The sequence below is a fragment of the Oncorhynchus kisutch genome, linkage group LG21 (genome assembly GCF_002021735.2).
Source record: "Oncorhynchus kisutch isolate 150728-3 linkage group LG21, Okis_V2, whole genome shotgun sequence".
Lineage (NCBI taxonomy): Eukaryota > Metazoa > Chordata > Actinopteri > Salmoniformes > Salmonidae > Oncorhynchus > Oncorhynchus kisutch.
In genome coordinates, this window is record NC_034194.2 from 14,056,903 (window position 1) to 14,080,704 (window position 23,802).

The window sequence follows — 23,802 nt, forward strand, 5'->3', positions numbered from 1 at the left end:
TTACCTAGATAGGCCACGATAATGCCATTTAAATAGGAAAGTAATTAAAGTGCACCTTCCATCAAAATTATTCATTGCTGACGGATTGGGTGACAGGCAAATCAGGAGGCATTTACAGAAAGCAACAGGTTAAGTGCCGGAGAGCTTGTGCTTCGGGGAGACTGCCGCTGTCTTATTGCAGCTGTTGAATCGGACTGCTTTGCCCGGCTCTCATCAAATTACTGCATGTGGAGGGACAGAGAAAAAAGAGGGGGGGGGGGATGGGCTCCCAGGTAACATAAAACCACTGACAAATGCAACAAAGGAGGATCCGCTTAACTTTAAAGTGACACCGGCCGCGATGGTGGTGGTCAGTGGGGAATCCTCCGAATCAAATCCACGACAGTGTAGGACATTAAAAAGAACATTAAAAAGAATCAATCAATGGGCCTTTGTTTCCATAAGTGTTGCTCTCACCAACACTTTGAGAAATATCCATTTTGCAGTGATAAAGTGGAGATAAAGTGACCATATACTGTATATATTACCGTTGGAGAACCACAGAGTATCAGCTTGCATGGTTGCCCGTTTAAACACGTCTCACTCCCAACATTTATCCAACTCATTTCACTGTGCTAAAGGGGCAATCAGCAGTTGCTACATCCCTTTTTTGGACTTCAATTTAATGACATGTACCCATTGATTCTTGAAGAATATGACTCGCGATCAACTGTCGTACCCCCATCAGAACCCCAGATAAAAGCTTGTTTTACTCCAATGTTTGTAACAAAGAAAATGTAAACAAACACTATACAGCCTCAAAAACACAGTTGACACTATAAGTTCGATATCATGGATGGTCAAACCTTGCGTCTATAGCTCGGCCAATGAATTTTTGAGAGTGATGACATTTCTCCAGCCCCTTCCCTCAGCTTTGTTAATGTCTCTACTGCTGATTGCCGCTTTAAGGGAGATTAATTATCCCATCACAGCACTAATACTTGTTGCTATAGACCGTCATACAAATGACTGACAGCAAACAATAACGTAGTCCTGACAACACTAGCAGCCCAACAACTTGTGTTGAAAGGGAGATATTTGCTTCTCACGCAAGGCTAGAGCATAGAGGCTTCTCAGATCAAAGTGAAATGCTTAGCTGACACTCACGCGTGCCACAAAGCATTTTCTCACCGAGTAAAATGGTGGCAAAGGGAATAGCCCGTTGTTCCCTTTGAGTGTTTAAATAGGTCTGCACTTGAGGACACTCTGATCTCATTCGAAGTAAATATGAAGTTACACAACAACAGTCCTGAAGGAGATGATCTAAAAATAAACCGGGAAAGCAACATCGTTTTTCTGAATCCATTAATCTACAACAATTGATTTAAAAACATTTTTTAAAAGGCTATCAACGGTGCGATCTATTACAGTTACAACCATGAAGGAGGATGAAAGGAAGAATAAAAGACAACCCCCGATTTTCATCGCGGTGTAAATAAAAACATATCGCTAAGTTATATCCCAATCCCACGCTGACTCATACTAGAGGGCTCTGAACACAAACAGCAACAGTAGACGTTTCTATCGGTATGTAACCTGTTCCCTGCTCCTGGCTAATATGAGCAGTCAGCATTCAAATCCATTTCCACAGCTTCCCCCCTTTCCCCCTTCAAAGGTGCAATGTGCAGAAATTGCTTCGCCATTTCCTGGTTGTTCATATGACAAAACAAGCAATGTAGTCTATAGTGTAGATCAGTGTTTCTCAAACTCGGTCCTGGGGACCCCGAGGGGTGCAAGTTTTTTTTTTTTTGGCCTAGCACTACACAATTGATTCAAATAATGAACTCATCGTTAAGCTTTGATTATTTGAATCAGGTGTGTAATGCTATGGCAACAAAAAAAAAACTGCACCCCATTGGATCCCCAGGACTGAGTTTGAGATACGCTGGTGTAGAGAATAACATATCAACCGCTGTGAAATATCTCTTCAATGATCAAAAATATAGCACTTTCAGCTGTTTGAAGCTGCTATTAACTTGACAACGGGAGGCATAGAAATAGCGCACATAGAACAGATCTACCGCTTCTTCGACTTCAATGAGATGAACCTACAGCTCACATTTCTATGCGAATTTGGTCGGTCGCCAAAAAAAGTGACACATTGCAGCTGTAATACATTGTTTACGCCACTTTATGCTCACACCTTAGCAGCATCATCCACTGTTCTGTGGCTGAGTGTCCCGTCACACATAGTGCTCCTATAGCCATTCCCCTTAACCAATTCCAATCATATTTCTACCGTGGTTCTCCACAGGGAATTTTCGGGTTGAGATGTGATGTGTTGAGATGTGATGAGATGACACACTCTCTTGAATAAATATGAATGGTTATTCCATCAGCAGTTCTCACTCACAGGCTTCTGAGAGAACAAAAAGTCCTTCTCTACAAGTGTAGCGGCATGAAAGCATTCGGAGTATGGAGGATCTTCGAGGGCAGCTCTCTAGAGTTGTCAAGCGACAATAGTGCCCTGATTGAAATGCACTCTCCGTCTAGCTAGCCTAACTTTTTTTTTCCGGAAAAACTCCACCTCGTCAAGATGTGATGACAAGTTCATATTAATTTACCTGTGTATGAGGACGTGGTGAGGATGCGAGGGGGAGAGTCGAAGACAAAATATGATGATGAACTTGCAATTCGCCACATCTCCAACAGTAGTTATTTAAACACACTTATAGACAGAGCTGGGAGGTCATTTGGTTTCCCCGGGAACAATAAGCACTCAGCACCTTGTGCAGATCCTCGACTCATCCACGGCTGCAGACTGCCTCACAGCCTTACTCCTTACACGTCCTTTGGTATAATTAGGGGAGGTGTGAATTCCTAATCAGATGAATCACCATCTGCATTTTCGCAGTCACCCTGCTCCTCTACTTCTCTCCTCCTCTCCTCTTCACGGGTTGATTATCCTTCAGCAGGAGAGAGAGGCATTACCTGCTCGATGGTCTCTCCTCTCCTCTCTTCCAAGACTTTTTCAGGACCACGGCTCACTCTCTCGCTAACTCCATCCCGAGGAACGGTTCATCAATTCTGGATGGTGAGGCGTAAAAGGGTTTATTATTGCAGTCATTCATTAGCAATGTGGCCCGACTTGTACATGCTTGCTCGGGAAGGGGGCCATTGTTTTAGGAAGCAGCCGACGTTCCAATTAAAAAGCGCTGGAGCGTTCCCTAATGGCCCGGGCACAGGATCCGGACACGATGAAGGCCCAGTGGCCAGTGCTGAAAAGCACTGCAGGACAGGGTTAACGTCTGGGCTGCAACCCGCGCAGCAACACTGATTAAGCTCGCTCTCTCACATGAGGATCTCACTAACAATATGTGTTGGCGCATCATCAAACTGAAGCCAAGCAGTATGCTACATCCCCAATTCTTCAAATGTGTCATAGTGTATCTAGGCTATAGGGTAACAAAACATCTATAAACACATCTAATTACATTAAATAGCAGTGAGCATCTCAAACTATGCAATACTTGCTTCAAATAGTAGCCTAATGCTAGCTTTAAGACGTAAACCTAATTTCTTCCTCATTCCCTCTATTTCCCACTATTTCTGATGGCTAAATATACCGCAGGGTTAACAGAGCAATTGTCTGTTGTCAACATGCCACGTGTAATTATAAGAGGCTCTGAGGGAGCCATGTGTTAATTGTTTCCCCCATCTTTCCCTGCAGGTCTCCCTCCTTGCAGTGTCCTTGTGTCCTTGGCAAGGCAACCCCTAGAACCATCCAGCGTGTGTCTCTGTCATGAACCGTGTCACGGAACATACATCATTCCCTACAGTTTAACCCACATTCATGCTGCTGCCTGGCCACAATTATCCATTCTCTCTCTCTCTGTCTCTCTCTGTCTCTCTCCTTTTGACAGTCTTAGAATGGGGGGGCTGTTTGCGATATTTGTTCTTCCATTTTGACTATTTGATATATATTTCTTAGTACACGCGAACAAACAACACAGTAGAGTATTCTAAACGAGTGCACTCAAAAAGGTCTGAAATAAAAACAGATACCGTATGCAGATTCATCTTACTAGGAGAGCATCACAGGACATGGCTGCATGTTCAGGATTGACCCAATTCTTTCAAGGAAAAAAAAACGAAAGAGTTGCAGCTCTTCTGCAGTCGTGTATAGGGCTGGGTTGGGGTGAAGTCAAGTCTAAACAAGACAACATCAACAAGTCTAATTTCAGGTCATCTGAAAGGTGGTTCAAAGTCAAACCTCAACATATACCAACAAGAGCCTCAGTGTGCGCCACACAAGTCCCCGAATTCTCGTAGCTACTGGTTAGCAACATGGTTATGATGATGATATTCCCCAAACACTCTTTACAAGCTACAATGGCTGTGCAACCCTCTTTTAATGACCCTAGTTAGTATTCCCTTTTGACTCCAACTGCGCTTCATGGACGCTTGAGCATGAAAGATAAATCTTGTTTGCTGGATCCATAGAAATAATGAATTTAAGAAAAGGTGGAGTGCTGGCTTCAGTTGGAGTGTGTCACCAAGAAAATACAACATTTTAATTATGCTAGGTTCCCAGGGGAGCTAGCGACACGCACTGTTTCCGATGGTACAACTCGCAGCAAGCCTTGCTATGCTACTAATGTTTTCCACCGTAGCTCTGACACACATATTAAATGAATCTGGGTAATATGCCAACTGTAAATGCTGTGTATCAGCCTATGGTCATTAATGCCAATGAGGTATGATTAAGGTACTTAGCGTGTTTTCAGTTGAACGGCAGACCTCAGCGCAAAATAGCCATTGGTTTGTATGTGAAATGCGCGAAAGTTTGTGTCGTGCAAACGCTAAGTGCAAAGGTTTGACATGATTCTGTATCCTAAAAGGGCCAGATCTGTCTTGCTTATCCTGAACATCTAGGAGACCATGAAGTACTGCAAATGAAAACGTGTGTTTCTTTGTAACTTAATCATGAAGGCAATTCTAGACCACACCAGCGGAATATGAAAGTGCAAGGAATTTAGCAATCGTTATTAATTAAAGTGTACAAGGAAGGGTGGATGTTAGGACGTAGGACCGTGTTCTGGAATCTAGCCAAACCCCCAGAATTTGATCTCTCTTCAGCCAATCAGACTCCTTACTTGCTTGACTGGTGGCGATGCTGACTGCGGCGAACAGCCTCTGGGTGCGGCTGAGGTCAGATACCCCGTTGACTGCCTCAACCTCGAAGGTGTAGTTGGCGTGGGCCAGCAGGTCCACCACGCTCACGTAGGTGTCCACTAATCCCGCCTGCTGGGGGGAGTATCCCACGTTCCCCCCGCACGCTACGCACTCCTCGGGCTCCCAGCTGCAGCGCCGGCACATAATCCTGTAGGTGACGTCGTTGCGGCCGCCCGTGTCAGCCGGCGGGCTCCACTCCAGGCTGACCGTGGTCTGGTTGATGTTGTAGACCAGGTTCTGTGGCGCCGAGGGAGGTCCTGTCAGGGCGGGAGGCAGACAAAGAGGGAGAGGAGGGAAGGAAGGAGGAAGAGGAGGGAGAGTTAAATAACGGAGTGCCAGGGAGGGAAAGTGACAGCCGACTGGGTGTGCGTACTGACTGGATATGCGGTTCACTGTTCTGCTCTGTTCTCTCAGACTGACTGGCACGGAACATGCCAGCTCTGACCCTTTGGGCCACACTGACACGCAATTATAATAGAGCTCAAATCTAAAAAGAAAAACTAGTGCAGGTAGGTAGAGAGGAAGTCAAACACCAGCAAAGCCAAGGTCAATGAGGAGTAGGCTGCGAAACTGAGACAACACATGGGGACAATTACAATGCATAACGACTGCATTCCTACCACTCTGATTTGATGCGGGTACATGCTAAGTATGAAGGTGAAGGTGTTACGTATCGCTCATTTGTCATGTCAACTGTGTAATGGAATTGCCTTTCGAGTGTGCTTTTAGCACTGTTAAAGAACAGGTACCTGTTTAAAGGAGTGAATGGTTCATGCGAGGTGAAGGCAGGTCCTTTTTGGATGCCCGTTCTGTTCATTCAATAACCATGCATTCACAAGTCACGAATTGTCGTTAACTTTCAAACGTGGAATATATCAGAAATGTAACATTGGCAGGAATATCCAGTTGAAATGATTGAGATGTCATTCCATTGTAGAACTATTTATCCTGAACAGGGGGATCAGAGGGAGGCATTATTAGCTCTCCCTCAGTCCTCCCCAATATACAATTATCCCAGTGTGAGACAAAGGGTTTCCTTTCCAATGAATCGCAGAGACAAGACACTTAAAGTTGATGTTTTTGAAAAATAGCCCCCGGAATTTACAAGTGAGATTAAATCTTGAGTTATCGCCCCACAATAGCCTCTATATAGAATATCACTGGAAGCACACTACCCACGTGTTCAATAAATGATCCGTCCTTCACTAGAACATAAACCATTGTCCTCTGAACAATAACAAAGAATTACCCTCTTCTCATAAAAACAATGATTTACAAATTGCTGCTTTATTCACTCAAATTCAAGCCCTTGTTTTTTATGACCCAGATGTTTATATACTGTAGGATTCCAATTGAGTGATCGTTTTATGTCCCTTTTAATGCACTATAGATTATGACTTGTATTCCTTGTTTTTAAACGCATCTTTCATTTTCTCTGTGAAATACTAAACGACTCCATTTTCATCCAAATCCAAAGAGCTTCTCACCACATTTATTTAGACAAAAGTCTTTACAAATTGGTAATACTTATGCATAGAGCCAAAACTATAATTGTCTGAGTCATTATTTATATTATTTTATTTAACCTTTATTTAACAAGGCAAGTCAGTTAAGAACAAATTCTTATTTTACAATGTCGGTCTACCCCGGCCAAACCCTCCCTTAACCCGGATGATGCTGGGCCAATTGTGCACCGCCCTATGGGACTCCGGATCACGCCAGTTGTGGTAGAGCCCAGGATCGAACAAGGGTCTGTGGTGACGCCTCTAGCACTGAGATGCAGTGCCTTTGTGCCACTCAGGAGCCCAATATTGCACATTAGGTTATTTTCCTAATTCCTCCCATTAAGAAGAATGAGGCAGGCAGAACAGAGCAATCCATATTCACGGCTACAGAGGGAAATGATGAGATGGAGCCAGTGATACTCTGGGCTCTGGAGATGAAAGAGACACATGTGGCAGCTGAAGAGGAGAGGCGGCACGACTCTCTAGCTAGAGCCAAGGCACGACTTCAGCACTGTCACCTACACTGGACCCGGGCTCATAAAGGACTAGTTCACTATTTTACAACTTGATGTTAGACAGTTTCTCACCCTGGAAGTCGTCTATGGGCCAGGAGTAATGTAATCCAGGGTTCAGTCTTCTTTAAACAGCCACTACAAAGTTCTGCTAGCCTTAGCCACCACAAGCTACCAATCAATGGAAGCAATGGGGGCATGTGTTACTTAAAGGTGATCTGGCAACAACAACTAAAATGTACATGCTCACATGCCACCATCAACCCCATTCCTTATTAGCTTGTGGTGGCTAAAGTTAGTAGTGGCTGTTTAAAGAGAACTGAACCATGGATTACAGTTTCTCCTGGCCCATAGACGACTTCCAGGGTGAGGAACCAGCTAACATCAAGTTGTAAAATAGTGAACTAGTCCTTTAATCCTCTTCAGGGACGAAGAGCGAGAGTCACACACCTACACGCACAAACACACGCGCAGGCACACACTCATCTCTCAGGCGTTTGTTTGTACTGCATTACCATGGTCACGGTTACCAACAGACAATAGCTTGTTTTATTTACTCAGCCACTCTCATTGAGTCTCAGGTGACAAAGATCAGGGTAGTGATTTCAGAGATAACAGCTGGAGGAGGATATTGAATTAGAATGAATTTGAGTGGTCTGTGTTTTGGTCTTGTTTTGCGGACATGGAATACAGTGAGTGCTTCCCTTCGCTGTCCTAGACTAGACATAGTGCTTCCTGTTCCCTGGGTTGGCTTTGTTCCCCCTGCCACCACACAGTTCTCTCCCTGCCTCTGTAAGGTGAGGTGACACTGTCCTCCCCGTCTTACCTGCAGCTAGGAGAGGCGACATCCTGAGCCTCTGCCGTCTGTCTGCTGATCCTCGTAGCTCAAGGGCTTGCCGCCCTCGCTCTCTCTCTCTCTTTTTCCGTCTCTCACTCCTCTCCTCCCGGTGTCTTATCTCTTTACGTTTTCTCCTCTCACCCCCTCCTCCCGGTGAAGTTTCATTTCACGGATTAGCCTTCCATAGCCCTCACAGTCTGAGACGTCTCAATCACAAGCTTCTTCCTTCCAACACCGCATTGTGTGTGTGTGCGTGTGCGTGTGCGTGTGTGTGTGTGTGTGTGTGTGTGTGTGTGTGTGTGTGTGTGTGTGTGTGTGTGTGTGTGTGTGTGTGTGTGTGTGTCTGTGTGTGTGTGTGTGTGCGTGTGTGTGTGTGTGGGTGAATGTGTCCTGTCACCTCCTTCTTATAGCGTAATACAGCTGATTCTCCAGACACTGGGTGAACCTGTGATATTGCTGATGAATAACCGCCTCTGACAGCACATTCACTCGTTAACCAAATCGAATGGACCTTTTTAACTGAATGATATGGCATAAACCAAGATGGCTGACTCTTTTTGGATAATAGCAATAGTTACTAGATAATTAGGTCATCTTGCTGAGCCTGTCTCTCTGTGTAGAGCTGAGAGACCTGAGTTAGTCAGAGGGCTTAGGAGAAAAGACTAATGTCCTGATTTGCTGTGAGAGAGAGCAGAGCTAAAAGAGAGAGGTGCTTTTGGCCGTCTCAGCCCTCCACTGCCCTATTAGGGGGCTACACACTAATTGGAGGGATGGAGGGAAAGAGGGGAGGCTGGGGGTGAACGGTATTCAAATCAGCCAAGCACTCATCCTTCATCTGCAAACATGTGTCGTGACCTTTGACCTGGGTGGTTTAAAACCTGGCTGAGTGAAGCCATGTGGAAGAGAGGGAGGCCGTGATAGGAGGAAGAAAGGAGGAAAGGGACTCCTACGTTCCACTGGCCCTCATCCGTCCCCTAGCAACTACAGGCTCCAATCAGGATGGAATCTTTCTTTCTCTTTCTCTCTCTCTCTCTCTCTCTCTCTCTCTCTCTCTCTCTCCATTTCTCATTATTTCCTTCTCCCTCTCTCTCTCTCCCTCTCCCTCTCCCTCTCTGTGAGATGTCAACTTGTTGAGGTTGCAAATTTGAGTGGGACGACGGGGGCGAGATGGGGGAGAGGGGTGGAAGGGGGAGATGGCTGCTCACAACTGCCCTTTTCAGACCCTGCTAGAGCCAGCACTGCTCACAGCTGTCACATGATTGATGCCCACTCCCCAACCTGTCAGCAGCTTCAAGGCTTTGCTCCGCTTCTGGAAAAATGCTCCCAGCCTTCCTGCAGTGCCATCCCCATACATTTCTCATTATCTCCTGGCTTTGCATAAGAATGGAGTGAGCAAATATTGGAAAAACAATATCATACAATGTGTTTTTCCTTCTCTCTCAACACGCAATATTTGCAACAATGATAATGGAAAATATATTGTCCGACGGCCTTTCAAAACTAGTGTCTTAATTTCCGTTTTTGCCTGTTGCAGTGAATTACCTCTCCCAATATATCCACGTTTCATCTTTATCTTCCTCCTCGTCCAATCTTAGTCTCATAAAGACATTCCTAATCCATGTGCTGCAGAGATCTGTCTCTCTGTTTGTACAGAGCCTAAGATAAGGGAGGTTTACAAGCGCCCATTTAAAAATCTGTCAATCAAGCTGTTTGCTCAAGCAATGTAAATTCACTTTCAATTACTATTGAATTCTACCCCCAGACCAGACCAGACCAGACCCCACAAAGGCTGGCCCACATTGGGAAAAATGTAGGGATAATGGCGCAGCACACCTTCTACAAAAAGAGTCGCATTCAAACTAGGGATTTTGTGGCTAATTGAGGTAAAACAGTAATTATGTTCATAGATTATGCATGTATGAACTACACATTGAAACATCCAGCTCAAAGCGGGAGGTTTAAAAAATCAAATGTAGTAGTCGCCAAAGTTCCAGAGCTCATCTTTATGTAGATAAACAGTGGAATCTATTAAAAAGTCAACTTGGCCATTGCCATTTCACATGTCTGTTTCCACCAAAGTGATTCTTCACAGCAGAACAGACAGAGGGCAACGGGAAATAACAGAATAATATAAAACTTCTTCGTGGTCAATTGCGTAGCAGTAAAAGTGATTGTTTTCATCTTCCGACAGTAAACCCACAGGACAGGCTTGGTGGGGAGCGAAATGGATCAGTCTTTCATAAAATCATCTGAGTGGTTACCGCGGAAATGTGGGCTTTTTGTTTACTACCGGGTTCTGATTGGAGTAGCTAGGGGTTGGGAAAGGGGGAAGGGGTAAGTAGAGTCGGTCCTGTCTTTGTTTCAAGTCAAGGACTGAATTAAGACTGGCCAGAACAAATATGGACAGAGAGAGAGAGAGAGAGAGAGAGAGAGACGCTGGGATAAATCAGACTTACAGAGGAAGTCCACTTTTCCACCTCTCCTTATTAGCCCAGTCCTTGTACCACCCTGCCCGCTCTGCTGTTCCTTTTAAATTAGGCCTCATTTCATTACCTCTGTGTCCTCCCTCCCTCCATCTCTGTGGAGCCAGTCATTGGTTTGAGGTGGTGGTGTAGCCCTGTAAAGGCCCCCCGTGAATCTACCTGTTTGGGAGCAACAGATGTGGATTTTGGAGCAAATGAGCCCCACCCTCTAAAATGAATCCCCTGGCCTGTGTAAACAGGTCATCAATGCCTGTCACATAATTGCAACACTGACCAGAGCAAATGGAGACACAGGGTGCTGCTGTTGACTGTAATTGCAATCTTTTAGACGGGAAATGGCAAATTGCTCCTCTGATCATTAACTACCAGCCGGGGGAGGGGGGGGGACACACACTCAGGCCCATGAACATAATTATAAAGACATATTGGGAAGCAGAGGCAGGGGACTGGTATGGGCTCTGGAGTAGATTAGATGGTGAACAATCCTCCAGATTGAACATTCTCAGTGTGGCCAGTGGAGGTCTGGAAGGGAGACTTGCATGTGCACGTGCAGGCGTGTGTTCATGAGAGCATAAATGCAGAATCTAAGACAGGTCCTTCCTGTATTTACCTAGCAACGCTCCCGTACTTACTTGTGCAGGCTACAGAGGGTGGGTCCGAGAGTCCCCGGTAGTAGCCGTCCTCACAGTCGCAGCGCCACGAGCCCTCCCGATCATTGTAGCTGTGTGCTGGGCAGCGCGAACACTGCAGGTCCTGGGACGAGGACTTGTAGAACCCACGGCCACATGCTATAATCAGAGGAAGAAGGAAATGGGGGGGGGGGGGGGGGGGGTTAGTTCACACTTGAATTCGCAGAAAAGAGAAAGGGCATGATAGAACAGAGAATTACACTTTTGTTCACATCACAGAACAGCTGGTGTTCGGATCAACCTGCCCCTCTGGCTTCATCAACCAGCTTGACAAAACCCCACTTAAAAAAAACGCATCACAAATATCACCATGTCAAAGCCTGCACTGAATGAGGGAGAAAAAAATGACTGCTTATTAACCTGAGAGGCGAAAATAGGGCTATTTATGTTCAGTTTTTTTTTTATATCCCCTGGTCAGTAAATAAATACGTGTTTAGTTTATCAAAGCCCAGTCTGAGCGTTGTCCTAGTCAGGCATGCAGTGCTAAGTGAGGTGTGAATAGAGAAAACAGACAAGGTTGTAGAAACCCTTAATGGATTATTGGAGCGTTTCAGCTTCGTGAATATGCTCGTATCCCGGGGATAAGAGACAGTGTATGAATTCATCCCATCTGGTCACATGGCTGTTTGTGTGATGGGTAAGAGCCCTGTTTTTTGGGGGGGTTGGTCATGTCACATGACCTGGATTTGAAACTTTTAAGCCTTTTCCAGTAATGAGAATTATGCCCCCAAAAAATGAAAGCGTTTGTCTGAGGATGGCGCTGGACCATCTGACATGAAAAAAAAAAAGTTTGATGAAAGTAAAGTTTCAATTCCAGGTCACGCGACACGATCGACCAAACAACGGGCCCTTAGAGATGAGTTAACTCAGCCACTTGTGAGTTATTAGGGATCATTGTTTTATGCATCAAATCAAACACTAAATCTGGAGGGGTGGGGGGGGGGACAGGGACAGTAACTGACAAGATCCAGCAATAATGCAGCAACAACAACAAAAACAGAACAATTCCTGTATAACAAATGAAACGATTCATACAGAGGGCTTTGTGAATCACATGCATGTTCCAAATTCACTTTTAAGCATGAGTGAATAGGGAAATGTCTATTTTTGGTCTGGCTTTTTCAGTCTCAACACTTCAAGACAAGCAAGCCACAGTGACCCGCTGTTTGTGGAAAATCCAACGCTAAGCCTTGTGGGGAAGAAGGGAAAAAAAAACTCAATCTAGGCCACATGATTTCTGTTCCAATCTGCAAAGGATTGTACATGCCTGTAAATAGCTCGGCATACAAACTATCAAATTATACAAAACATTTATTTTACATGAGCCGCTGGGGAAATGGGCAACGTTTTTTTTTATACCGAAGTCCCCTCGTTTCACATCTCCGTTACACCATTTTCCCCCCGGAGATTCAGGATATTTGGCCGTACTTCTGTGACAGGTCTAAAAATAGAGAGGATAAAGGAACCTGGTTTCCCCTCATTCTAACACCTCCACAGCGCAAGGAGGAGACCGAGGGACGGGGTATCCCCATTTCAGCAACATGAAAGCCCTGTCACTCTCTATTTATCTCACCGCACCAGCCTCGTGAAACAAGACCTTTTTTCGGAAGAGGGGAAGAATAGACGATTTTATCTCGAATACTTCCTCACCTGAGAACGGCAGTAATTGAAAACAGGGTTTTAAAGCTGCGAGAGAAGTGCCTTGTGATGGGAGCTGTGTGCTGCCTACCGAAACATATTAATCACACAAATTCTCATGTACCAATCCACCGTAACGTTAGACATTAAGTGCAAACAATGTACCTACACGTATACCCACACCTAACGCACCACACAATCCTCTGATAAGACTACGTAAATATTCACATATGTTAGCTTGTGCCTGTGATAACACCAGAGCAATCCATTTTGCAGAACGTTCAAGAATGGTCAGCGGTGCTGTTTGAAAGGCTGCTCTCTCCTCTCCCACCACGCATGGCTGTTTAAACACTCTTGTTTGCCTTTGGGTTTGGGTAGTGGTGCTCCGCTGGGTGGCCAGCAGTGTTGAGGGGAGGCCCAGCTCGCTCCCATTGCGACTGCCATCTCTGCCTGCCTGGCTCTCAGGCATCCAGTCTCCAGATTAGTGCTATCTCAGCCACTAGGAACAACAGGGCTTTCAATAGTAAACAGTACTCCAAGTTAAAGTTCCCATGGAACAATATGGTTTATTTCCCGTTTCTTTTCTTTTTGTTGTCTTCCATGATGGGCCCCTGTGTTTATCAATGTGTCTGACCGGCTGTTTACAGAAGCAACGAGGCGGCAAAGTAGGGCATCAAATCAAACAGCTGTGTGACATGGGTAACCATTTTTCTGGGCTCGCCTTGGCTCTCCTTCTCCCGTGCTCTCTCTCGCAGTGCACTGAGTGACAAGGGCAAACACAGCCATCCCAGAGCCTGCATTCCTGTCCAAGCAGCGCAGACGCTCTTGGCCAGTCCCTGGTCCTGGAATCATCAGCTGAAAACACACTCTGTAACAGAGATGTTGAAGCATTAGATGAAAGCGATTGATAGTGAGTGATTTTCCCCTCCTCTTTCCTTTGCAGCCACATATTTCTTCAGAGGGGGAGAAGGGAAAAAAAAACTCTGCTGTATAATTACCCTGGGTTCACTCTCTAGTGCTTGTCTGTAATATCAGGGCAAACCTGGGGGCGCCTCTCGTACAGTACTTGAGAACTTCGCTAACAAAGTGTTACACTGGCAGTGAAACACTTTTAGAACACTGTACGAGTCTCCCGACTCACGATAATCCCTAGCACACCCTAGATTGATCACAAACCAACAGACAAACGTATAATTCTGCGCATGTGAGGGGGCGGGGGGGGGGGGGCTAATAGGCTGTGCTTGTTGACACAGGCGAAGGGGGAGGAAAAACACTGAAAACAACCAGCCTCATTTACACTGCGAATATAGCCAGTCCTTAGAGAACAGGGCTGAGGTTGGAGCAGAGAGAGCGAAGGAGGGAGGAAGAAAACACCAAATCTGACATTCCACCCTGCTCTTTAGCGAGGAGTAACAGAGCCAGCATCTGTCATTTTCCTTCCAGTGGTCAAACGCTCTCATTCAGCGATGGGGGGGAAAACAGTGTGCAAGTCAGCGGTTTTATGCACCGCACTGATAGAAGAGAAAAGGCCTCAGTTAAGAATGACTTTGCCCCGACTCACTCTCACGTCCTCTCTTCTGAGGACGTTTAAATCACTCTCCGCATTGTGTGAGACAACGAGAGGATAAAACAAGAAGCCGTTATCTGGAACAGACACACACTAAGAGACGAAATTCTCAATATTTATTTTTCCTCAGAGTCTGGCTTCTTAACATTTTTGAATTGCATCCAGACAGCGGCTCTCACTGTTTGGCGATTAAATGACAATCTGGATAAAGGACACAGAGGCGGAAAGAAGGGAAGAGGATGGATGAGATTCCTGCGTTGACATTTTGTGACAGGCTGACATATCGCTTCCTGTGGCCTTACCAGACGATAATTATTCCTAATGTCCCGGCGCAATGGCACTTGAACTATATTTCCTGTGTTTAATCTTCCACTTAGATTGACAGTTTGCATTTAATTTCAACTTCTAGCTAGTGTTACCATTACAGAAAAGCAACGGTTTTTACCTTTGTTTTAGAGAGTCGGTGAAATATGTAAACAACCCCTCTTCCACTTCCCAATTAACCCTCACAACTAATCAGGTTCTCCTTATCAACTATTGAGGACAGAGGGGACTTCAGGGTCTTAACAAGCTAGAAGTAATATAGAGTTTCTCCACATCGGTCTCATTGTACTATGGTAGGCCTTCAGAGGGACAGGCGTAGCCCCGAGAAGTAGTCCCAGTAATCCTGCCTCGGTCGAGAGTGGGGGGGGAATGGTGGTGGTGGTGAGTGTTGAGCTCAGTGCTGTGCTCCAGCTCTCCTGGCCAACAGTGCGATGAGATGGACTAGTGTGTGCCAGTCTGTCTCCATGGCATGCCGTGATGATCCCTGTCAGAGCCGGGCCTTCCCCTGGCCACCCTCCCATCTAGCTTGATTATGTGTTAAATCCGCATTGCGTGTCCCATCTAGCTTGATTATGTGTTAAATCCGCCTGCGTGTCTTTCAGGATGGATGTGGAAAGAATGCAAGAGTCGGCCGGCCGGCAAGAGAGGAGAGGAGCGAAGGCTACATAGACCCGGCAGGAGAGAGAGAGCAGCGTGGAGAGGATAGCACGAGGGAGAGAACTGCAGCCGACAGGACCAACAGGCAGGCCAGGCTCTGCTCGCTGATGAATGCCAGGTGGAGCGGGTCAAACGCGATAAAGGAAACAGTTTATTTTCTTATTTCAAAAACGCCATTGCCTTTCCTTAAACAGTCTCCGTCGCCACCGCCACTGCTACGATAGGGAAACGTCCTTATAAATATCAACTGTAAACACAGGCCCCACGAAGGATGGGATTCTAGTCTACGCTGCTTTTTATTCATCCATTTCCTCCGGGTGTCTTTCTCTCCTTCCTTGTTTTCCTTTGTTCTGACCTTGGTGCTTAGTTGTCTGGCTAGACAGCATAAACACATCTACCTCCTATTCTCTCTGCTAGACATTGTTTCATCAACTCCATTATACTGCTAACTCACTGTTAATATTACCAGGGACATTCTTTGCCAGTAAATATATATATATTTTTTAAACGCCCTGTTTCTAAATGTTCGCAGAGCCATGACATGCTATTTCAGAATCATTGCTTTAGATCCATGTTTGGGTTTTTATTTCTAAAGCATAATTAAGCAATAAGGCACGTGGGGGTGTTGAATATGGCCAATATACCATGGCTACGGGCTGTTCTTAGGCGGCGATGCAACCCCGAGGTTGTTGCTATTATAAACTGGTTACCAACATAATTAGAGCAGTAAAGATAAATGTTTTGTCACCCGTAGTATGCGGTCTGCCATACCATGGCTGTCAGTCAATTAGCATTCAGGACTCGAACCGCCCAGTTTATAATATACAATTATGACCGTGACACTGTGTCGTAGCTGGAAAGGGATGCCAATAGCTCTGGAGAAGCTGATTTCTTCTGCATTTACTTAACATTGGCTACAGGGTGTATGCTGTGTGGCTTAGATGTAACTTGTGTGCTTGCCTGAGTAAATAGTATGTGTTGGGACATCCATCAAGCTCTGTTTACTGACATGTTATGTACGCTACACTCTCTTTTATATGCTAATGAAATGTTGTTTTACTGCGTCCGCCTAGCAACAGGTGTTTTTACACTTTTCCACCTCTGTGGAAGAGGAAAACAATATTCAGGTAGCCTTTCTATTAAATCTCCCTTTTTTAATCTATAAAGAAAGAAAAGAAATAGAAACTAAGCTGAACAACTGGGCTTTTTCCCTGAGACATGTTCATCTTTCACCTTTTGAAAGGCGAGGCGCCTAACCAGCTCCTGGAAACAGTGGCACAACACACACAGAAGTGGAGGGAGACAAAACTGAGACCCTGCTGGAACCCTCTTCGCAGGGGACGCAAATTTAGTTTGAATGTCTAAACCCTTCCAAACAAGTTACTTTCAAACACCTACACCTCCTGTGGGCTTTAGATGGTGGGGGGGAACAAGGCTACAGGGAGCGAAAAACTACAAAATGATCAGATTAGGAGTCTTAGCTAGAAAGAACCAGATTAAATGGCTAAAACACCTAAAAACTATCATATTGTCGATAATTCTTCCCACATAGGCCCACCACGCACAGCTGGATTGGCTGGCTTGGCACATCCAGACAACTGCTCCATTCATCGGTGCTAACTGTGCTTAGGGGGAGATAAGTAGCTTTACCATGAGAAACAAAGAGAAGATTAGCATTCCCTTACACTGTGTTAGAGGGCGCACTCCCTGAGGAAGTGTCTGGTTAGATGTACCGAGCTAAGATCAAAACTAGCCTACCGATTATTATTATTTTTTAAATCTACTCTGTTCTGGCTAACCAAACATTCCATATAATTTCAGTCTTAAAGTATTTGGGTTGTAGAATTAGAAATATACACATCATTGGGAATGAAATCTAACAGGGAAATATGGTTTCAATTTCACAGCAAAATAGAACTGATTTAAATGATTTAGGCCGCTGATTTAGGCCCAGAGCAACAACAAAAAAATATCATGGGTTTTATATACTGTATATTTCCACACTTTGGAACAATACTGTTAAATTGCGATTTTTTTAAATGTAAGAGCTGTTTGAAAAGACCGCCTGAAATTTCCACCTGTTTTGGTGGGAGGGAGTTTCGGCATTCCATGGTGACATCACCATGCAGTACATTAGTTAATAGACCAATAAGTAAGAGAGTTCTAAACCTCTCTGCCAATAACAGCTAATTTTCTGTTTTCCCCTCCCCACTCAGACCACTCCCAGACAGTCCTAGCAAAATTCTTGCTTGAGAAATTACTAAGAAGCTATTTTTGTTTATTTTTGATGATTTTAATTGAAAACAATCACTGCAAGGTGCTTAATTGTTACCCAGAAATGATTTGATATTGAGATAAAAACCACTGCATTGGACCTTTAAGTAAAATAGCAGGGCAATCTAAATACTACTGAATACATTATATTTCTGACATTCACATTTGTGTTGACTCCACATTGTCGTCCGTAGTACCAAAGGAAGTATCTTTAGCCTCACTTGTAATTGTTCAAGTGTTAAACCTAAAGCCAAGACATCTATGTTAAAAATGAAGTCTAGTATCGGGTGTGGTGATAATCATGCCAGCACATCTGATTCAATAATCAATATGTACCGTAGTTTTGGTAAATGTCGCAACAGTTACAAAAGTCACATGATAGGTGTGAAGAAAACATAACATCATTTACTTATAACCAGTTCATAACTAGTTTCCAAACTTTTCAAAAGACATCTGCTCTTAATGCATTACAGCCTGTGCTGCTGCATGTTGTCAGAAATACAAATAAGCAACAATAAACTCCAGCACCTGTTTCCTCCCTCAGCTTTCATATTGATTTACTGCATGGATCTGCAGATGGAAAATGAAGGATGTTATCACATTAAATCAATTATATTACAGAATTTATAGCTCTGGTCCCGCCTGAGCAGAAACTGAACATTGCGTCCGGAACAAAACTATAGCCTCTTCCAGAGAAAGAGAGAGGTCTTCACTTCTTTAATTCATCATGCAGGGTAAAGGCTTTCCAAATGAATTTCCAGTGACATGGAAAATGTCCCTGCCTAATCGTCTTTTATTTAGTTCATTTAACTCGCATGGCGACGGGAGAGAAAAGTCTTAAGGGCAGCTAGGCCGGGCAGCTACATTTTAATGGAGGATGTGGTCAGCTCTGAGAGGACCTCTGCTGAAAGACTTCTAAGGAAAGGAGAAGAGACTGTGCTGCTCTGGAGATAAAAGCAGTGGGCCAAAGGTTTACCCAGACCCAAAGCCCCCTGCAGCCACAACGAATCAGCACTCAAAATGTCCCCAGTCAGCAACTAAGCATTATATCCAGATTGTGCCAATGCCCCCCCACTCTCCCCCCTCCCTTCCACCCCACTCCAATCCCCATGGTCCCACTACTGTGACAGAAAGGACTGAAACACAGGGACAATGTCAAACCAGCCGCTAGTTTCCCCACCGTGGTCCAGCCCCCTTGGCCTCCAGTGACACAAAGGTGTCCATTTGCCCTCAGATGGCCGTGCTGCCATGCACGATGCTCCAGAGACAGCCAGAGCCCCTCAGGAGGCCAAGAGAACCATCGATCAAGATTTGACAACCAGCCACACCAAATATATACCCAGTTCCTGTCCTGACAACCAACCACACCAAATCTAAACCCAGTTCCTGTCCTGACAACCAACCACACCAAATATATACCCAGTTCCTGTCCTGACAACCAACCACACCAAATCTAAACCCAGTTCCTGTCCTGACAACCAACCACACCAAATCTAAACCCAGTTCCTGTCCTGACAACCAACCACACCAAATATATACCCAGTTCCTGTCCTGACAACCAACCACACCAAATCTAAAACCAGTTCCTGTCCTGACAACCAACCACACCAAATATATACCCAGTTCCTGTCCTGACAACCAACCACACCAAATCTAAACCCAGTTCCTGTCCTGACAACCAACCACACCAAATATCTACCCAGTTCCTGTCCTGACAACCAACCACACCAAATCTAAACCCAGTTCCTGTCCTGACAACCAACCACACCAAATCTAAACCCAGTTCCTGTCCTGACAACCAACCACACCAAATCTAAACCCAGTTCCTGTCCTGACAACCAACCACACCAAATCTAAACCCAGTTCCTGTCCTGACAACCAACCACACCAAATATATACCCAGTTCCTGTCCTGACAACCAACCACACCAAATCTAAAACCAGTTCCTGTCCTGACAACCAACCACACCAAATCTAAACCCAGTTCCTGTCCTGACAACCAACCACACCAAATCTAAACCCAGTTCCTGTCCTGACAACCAACCACACCAAATCTAAACCCAGTTCCTGTCCTGACAACCAACCACACCAAATATATACCCAGTTCCTGTCCTGACAACCAACCACACCAAATATAAACCCAGTTCCTGTCCTGACAACCAACCACACCAAATATATACCCAGTTCCTGTCCTGACAACCAACCACACCAAATCTAGAACCAGTTCCTGTCCTGACAACCAACCACACCAAATATATACCCAGTTCCTGTCCTGACAACCAACCACACCAAATCTAAAACCAGTTCCTGTCCTGACAAACAACCACACCAAATATATACCCAGTTCCTGTCCTGACAACTAACCACACCAAATATATACCCAGTTCCTGTCCTGACAACCAACCACACCAAATATATACCCAGTTCCTGTCCTGACAACCAACCACACCAAATATATACCCAGTTCCTGTCCTGACAACCAACCACACCAAATATATACCCAGTTCCTGTCCTGACAACCAATCACACCAAATATATACCCAGTTCCTGTCCAAACAAATGATTTGGAATGGGGAAAAACAGACGGCTTGAGTCAAAAGAACATGATCTGTTTTATAATTTGTTATAACTTGCTTAAATGTTTTATTTGGTAATAACCTAGCACAGAAACACACTCATTGTCTGCCTCACAAAGTAGCTTGTATTCCTCTGTGCAGTGCTTTTGCTCTTTGTAACCCCTAGTTATGAGAAAAGGGCAGTTTCTTCTGCTTCTCATTAGTGTAACGTAGCATGGTTCCTTCCTCAGAGAAATGTAAAGAGCACAAAATGGTTTAAAATGTGAATTTGGAGAGCTTTTGAATTGTACATTTGGACAGTTAACAAGGCATTCATTTTAATGTTGGATCCAATGTCTCTCCCTTTTAAATATATACTACCACTTCCCGAATGAGAAACAAAATAATACAAAATGAAACTTTCCCCTGGATATCAAGTCTCCTAGCGGCACAATGCTGCCAGGCCTGACATTCTGCAGGAACGTCCACATGTCAAATTAAATGCAAATGCCTCGTTTTCCTAACAAAAAAAGGTTTTACTGGGCTCACTCTTTTCCATTCATTTTGGTTTGGTAAATATTTGTTTCAAAGTCATATGCAAAACTAGAATAGCCGATATGCATCGATTCACATGATTATAGGCCTTAATCTAACATTAATGCATATTGGGTTAGGGCAATATCAAACGAAAAGAAAACTCTATTATCTTTCATGTTTGCTCCTACTGTTTGTCATTCTTGCAGATATTATATTTATAGATAAAAGTGGATATAATGAGGGTATAAAATCCACACCTAAAAGTATCCGGCACAAGTCTACCCCGCAGACAACACGTTGTTGCTCGCTTGCTGCCTGGTCATTGGTAAAAGGCTTTTCTTTCACCTCGCTTGATAAGCTGCTGGAACTAACTCATGTACATATGAATATAAATCACATAGTAAAACATAAACCACTTAAAACTTGTCGGGACACACCAACGTGTCCAGAAGACACTAATAGATGACATTTATTTAACCCCCTTCGCTGAATAACTGTTGATCAAATGGGGAAAAATCAAATATATTATCCCTCTGCTCTTTGAGTCATGCTAGTTCAAAATGGAGAGTAACTAACTGACACACATTAATCATCTATAGATATGTCACTATAAATAAGAGCTGTCAGGCCAAATTAGAGACCCAAGTTGAATTTCATGAATAGACAGAATCCTAGTAAACCTTCTCTGTTTTAAAGCAAACAAAGACAACGAGGAGAGATATGTGGGTAGACATTGTTGACCCTAAAATGGAGACCTTTGCTATTTTGTGTCAGATTGTGTCATTTCCAATGTGACACTGGGGTCTCTCATTGGCTATGCATAAGGTCAGGGAATATTAACTTCCTTTACACATGGCTACAAACAAGGACGGGCTGGACAATGGAGGCCTGCCTCTTGCGCTTAGTAACGTGAGCGCCCTGGATGACAGGACACTGCCAAGATGGAAGATGGATGATCGCAGCAGATGACCCTTGGTCATCAAAAGAGTCACCTCTCCGGCTCCCTCTCTCTCCGCACAACAATAGCCCCTTCCGCGTGCCTCAGCAGTCCTCATCTCCACTTGCACTAACAGGTTCAGACACCTCCATCGATCCCCAGTTCCATACCTCTTGAGATTGCGGGCTTTACTTCTCTTTGGCTATCTAAACTGTGGCACAGATGTCTTTTTTTGTAATTGCTCAGCCGCTGACTCTTGGGAGGCATGCTATCGGACAGGCGAACACGATGTCAGAAGACAACGTCTTGCCATTTAGTGGTACTGTCCCTGTGGGTGAAAGTGATATGTGACTGGGCCCGGGGTCTTAGCACCTAGCTGTGTGTCAGGGAGGGCCTTGTCTGTTGTCAGCGAGGCTCTCTCCTCTGGGAGCTCTGCAGACTGGTGGCTCTGCACTTCAATCTTCCTTTAAGAGGAAAATCAATAACTTATTACATAAGCTCACACTTTTTCCCACTTACACCCAGAGCAGGCAGAGGGGGGACTTAGAAATGTGCTTGGAAGTGCTCTGTAGCATGAAAGCCTAGTGTTTTTTTCCCCAGTTTTTCCCTTGTTCTCCTTGTACAAAACAGGCACATGCTCTATTACACAGTAACTATACATTTGGGGTGTGTAAATAGGTGAGGGTGTTTACTATCTAGGTGTCTCTCCAGCTACTAACAAAACTACAATTTCCAGCAAAATGAACAATAATATCCCAAACTTGGTAAACACGTATAAGCCAACATACTATTTAGATGAATCCGCCCAAAATACAAAACAAATTGATTTTCAGATTCGATGTAAGCTGTCGACCATGTTTGTGTTCAAAAGCAATAGATACAATGGCACATCTGTGCCTATATCACTCTGCTACCTGCCAGGTCAAACAAAAACCACAGGAACAACCCTGACGCTGTTTACAGGAAGTTAGCCAACACTGGCGGTGACAAGACTAGCCACCATCTATCCCCAAATTACTTCAATCTTGAGTGATTTGAATCCAGTTGCGTCTCCTGGTGATTCCGTGTGTACCGTTATTTGCATAATTAAGCTTGGTAACGGTTACAAAGGATCGCCATTTGGAGCATTAAATTCACACCTTATCAATCAGGAGGAGCGTCAGATGCATGGGGTCCCCTGACTCCTGGCTTCCTTTGAAATGCTAAGTAGTTGCCTGGGCCTGGAGCCGGGCTGGGGCCTCTCTCCCCTTCACACAGACACACCTTGGCTTCTGTGGTCAACCTAGGTCCTTCCCTCAGGGGCCTCGGCCCATCAATCAGCCCCAGACTAACTCCTGTCCGACTTCCTGACACCCCAAGATGGATGGTATCAGTGTATGCAGGATGCTATATCCTTTCATTAATTCTCATGTTAGCATGTAGTGATAGCTCTGGGATAAGGTTTTGTTTTTATCTGTTTACTGGAGGTACCAGGCCTTTCACACTGGAGAAATAGTTGAGCAGGTCAATAGTTAATCAGTTTTCAGGATAGGCTACTAAAAAGGGCAACTCCGACACATTTAACATTTGGGTTGCTATAATGAAGTATTTAGCAATCTCCTACACAGTTTCAGTGTATATCATAATTTCATGTATATTGATTCTTTAGTGATGAGGAGGATCCCTGAGATGACAAATAAAATCTGTGGTTTTTTGATCATAGTGGAACTCCCTGCTATATGTTGCTCTGGTTGTCCAATAACATCTGGAAATATTTCAAACAGACACTCAGAAACCTAATGACATTTACAGCCAGCTTACTCCAATATACTTCTGTTGTTCAAGGCTCAAAGTCCCATAATTCCATTCTGCAAAACCACTCCCACCATCACCGATGTAGTTGCGTGGACATATATTTTTATGGTTACTGCTATCCGGGATCCTTGAGACGTCACTACCCTGAACCCTAACCCCTATCCTTACCCTAACCTTAACCCTTAACATTAACCATTTGAAATGTCAACTTCAATGGGCTAGGCACGTCCCAAGGATCACTAATTGCAAGGAACATATTTTGGTAGCGAATTACTTGTT

General features: G+C 44.6%; 1 protein-coding gene across 4 annotated transcripts in view; it reads right to left on the bottom strand.

The window, feature by feature from the left end:
• LOC109866733 (ephrin type-A receptor 7) overlaps window positions 1-23,802 on the bottom strand; it is a 75,763-nt gene that overhangs the window by 42,972 nt on the left and 8,989 nt on the right. For all 4 annotated transcript variants that reach the window (XM_031800709.1, XM_031800713.1, XM_031800711.1 and 1 more), the window contains exons 4-5: window positions 11,185-11,340; window positions 5,136-5,471 (exon numbers count right to left, since the gene is read on the bottom strand). In XM_031800709.1, coding sequence (XP_031656569.1) covers window positions 5,136-5,471; window positions 11,185-11,340 — 492 coding nt within the window. The remainder of the gene's footprint in view (window positions 1-5,135; window positions 5,472-11,184; window positions 11,341-23,802) is intronic.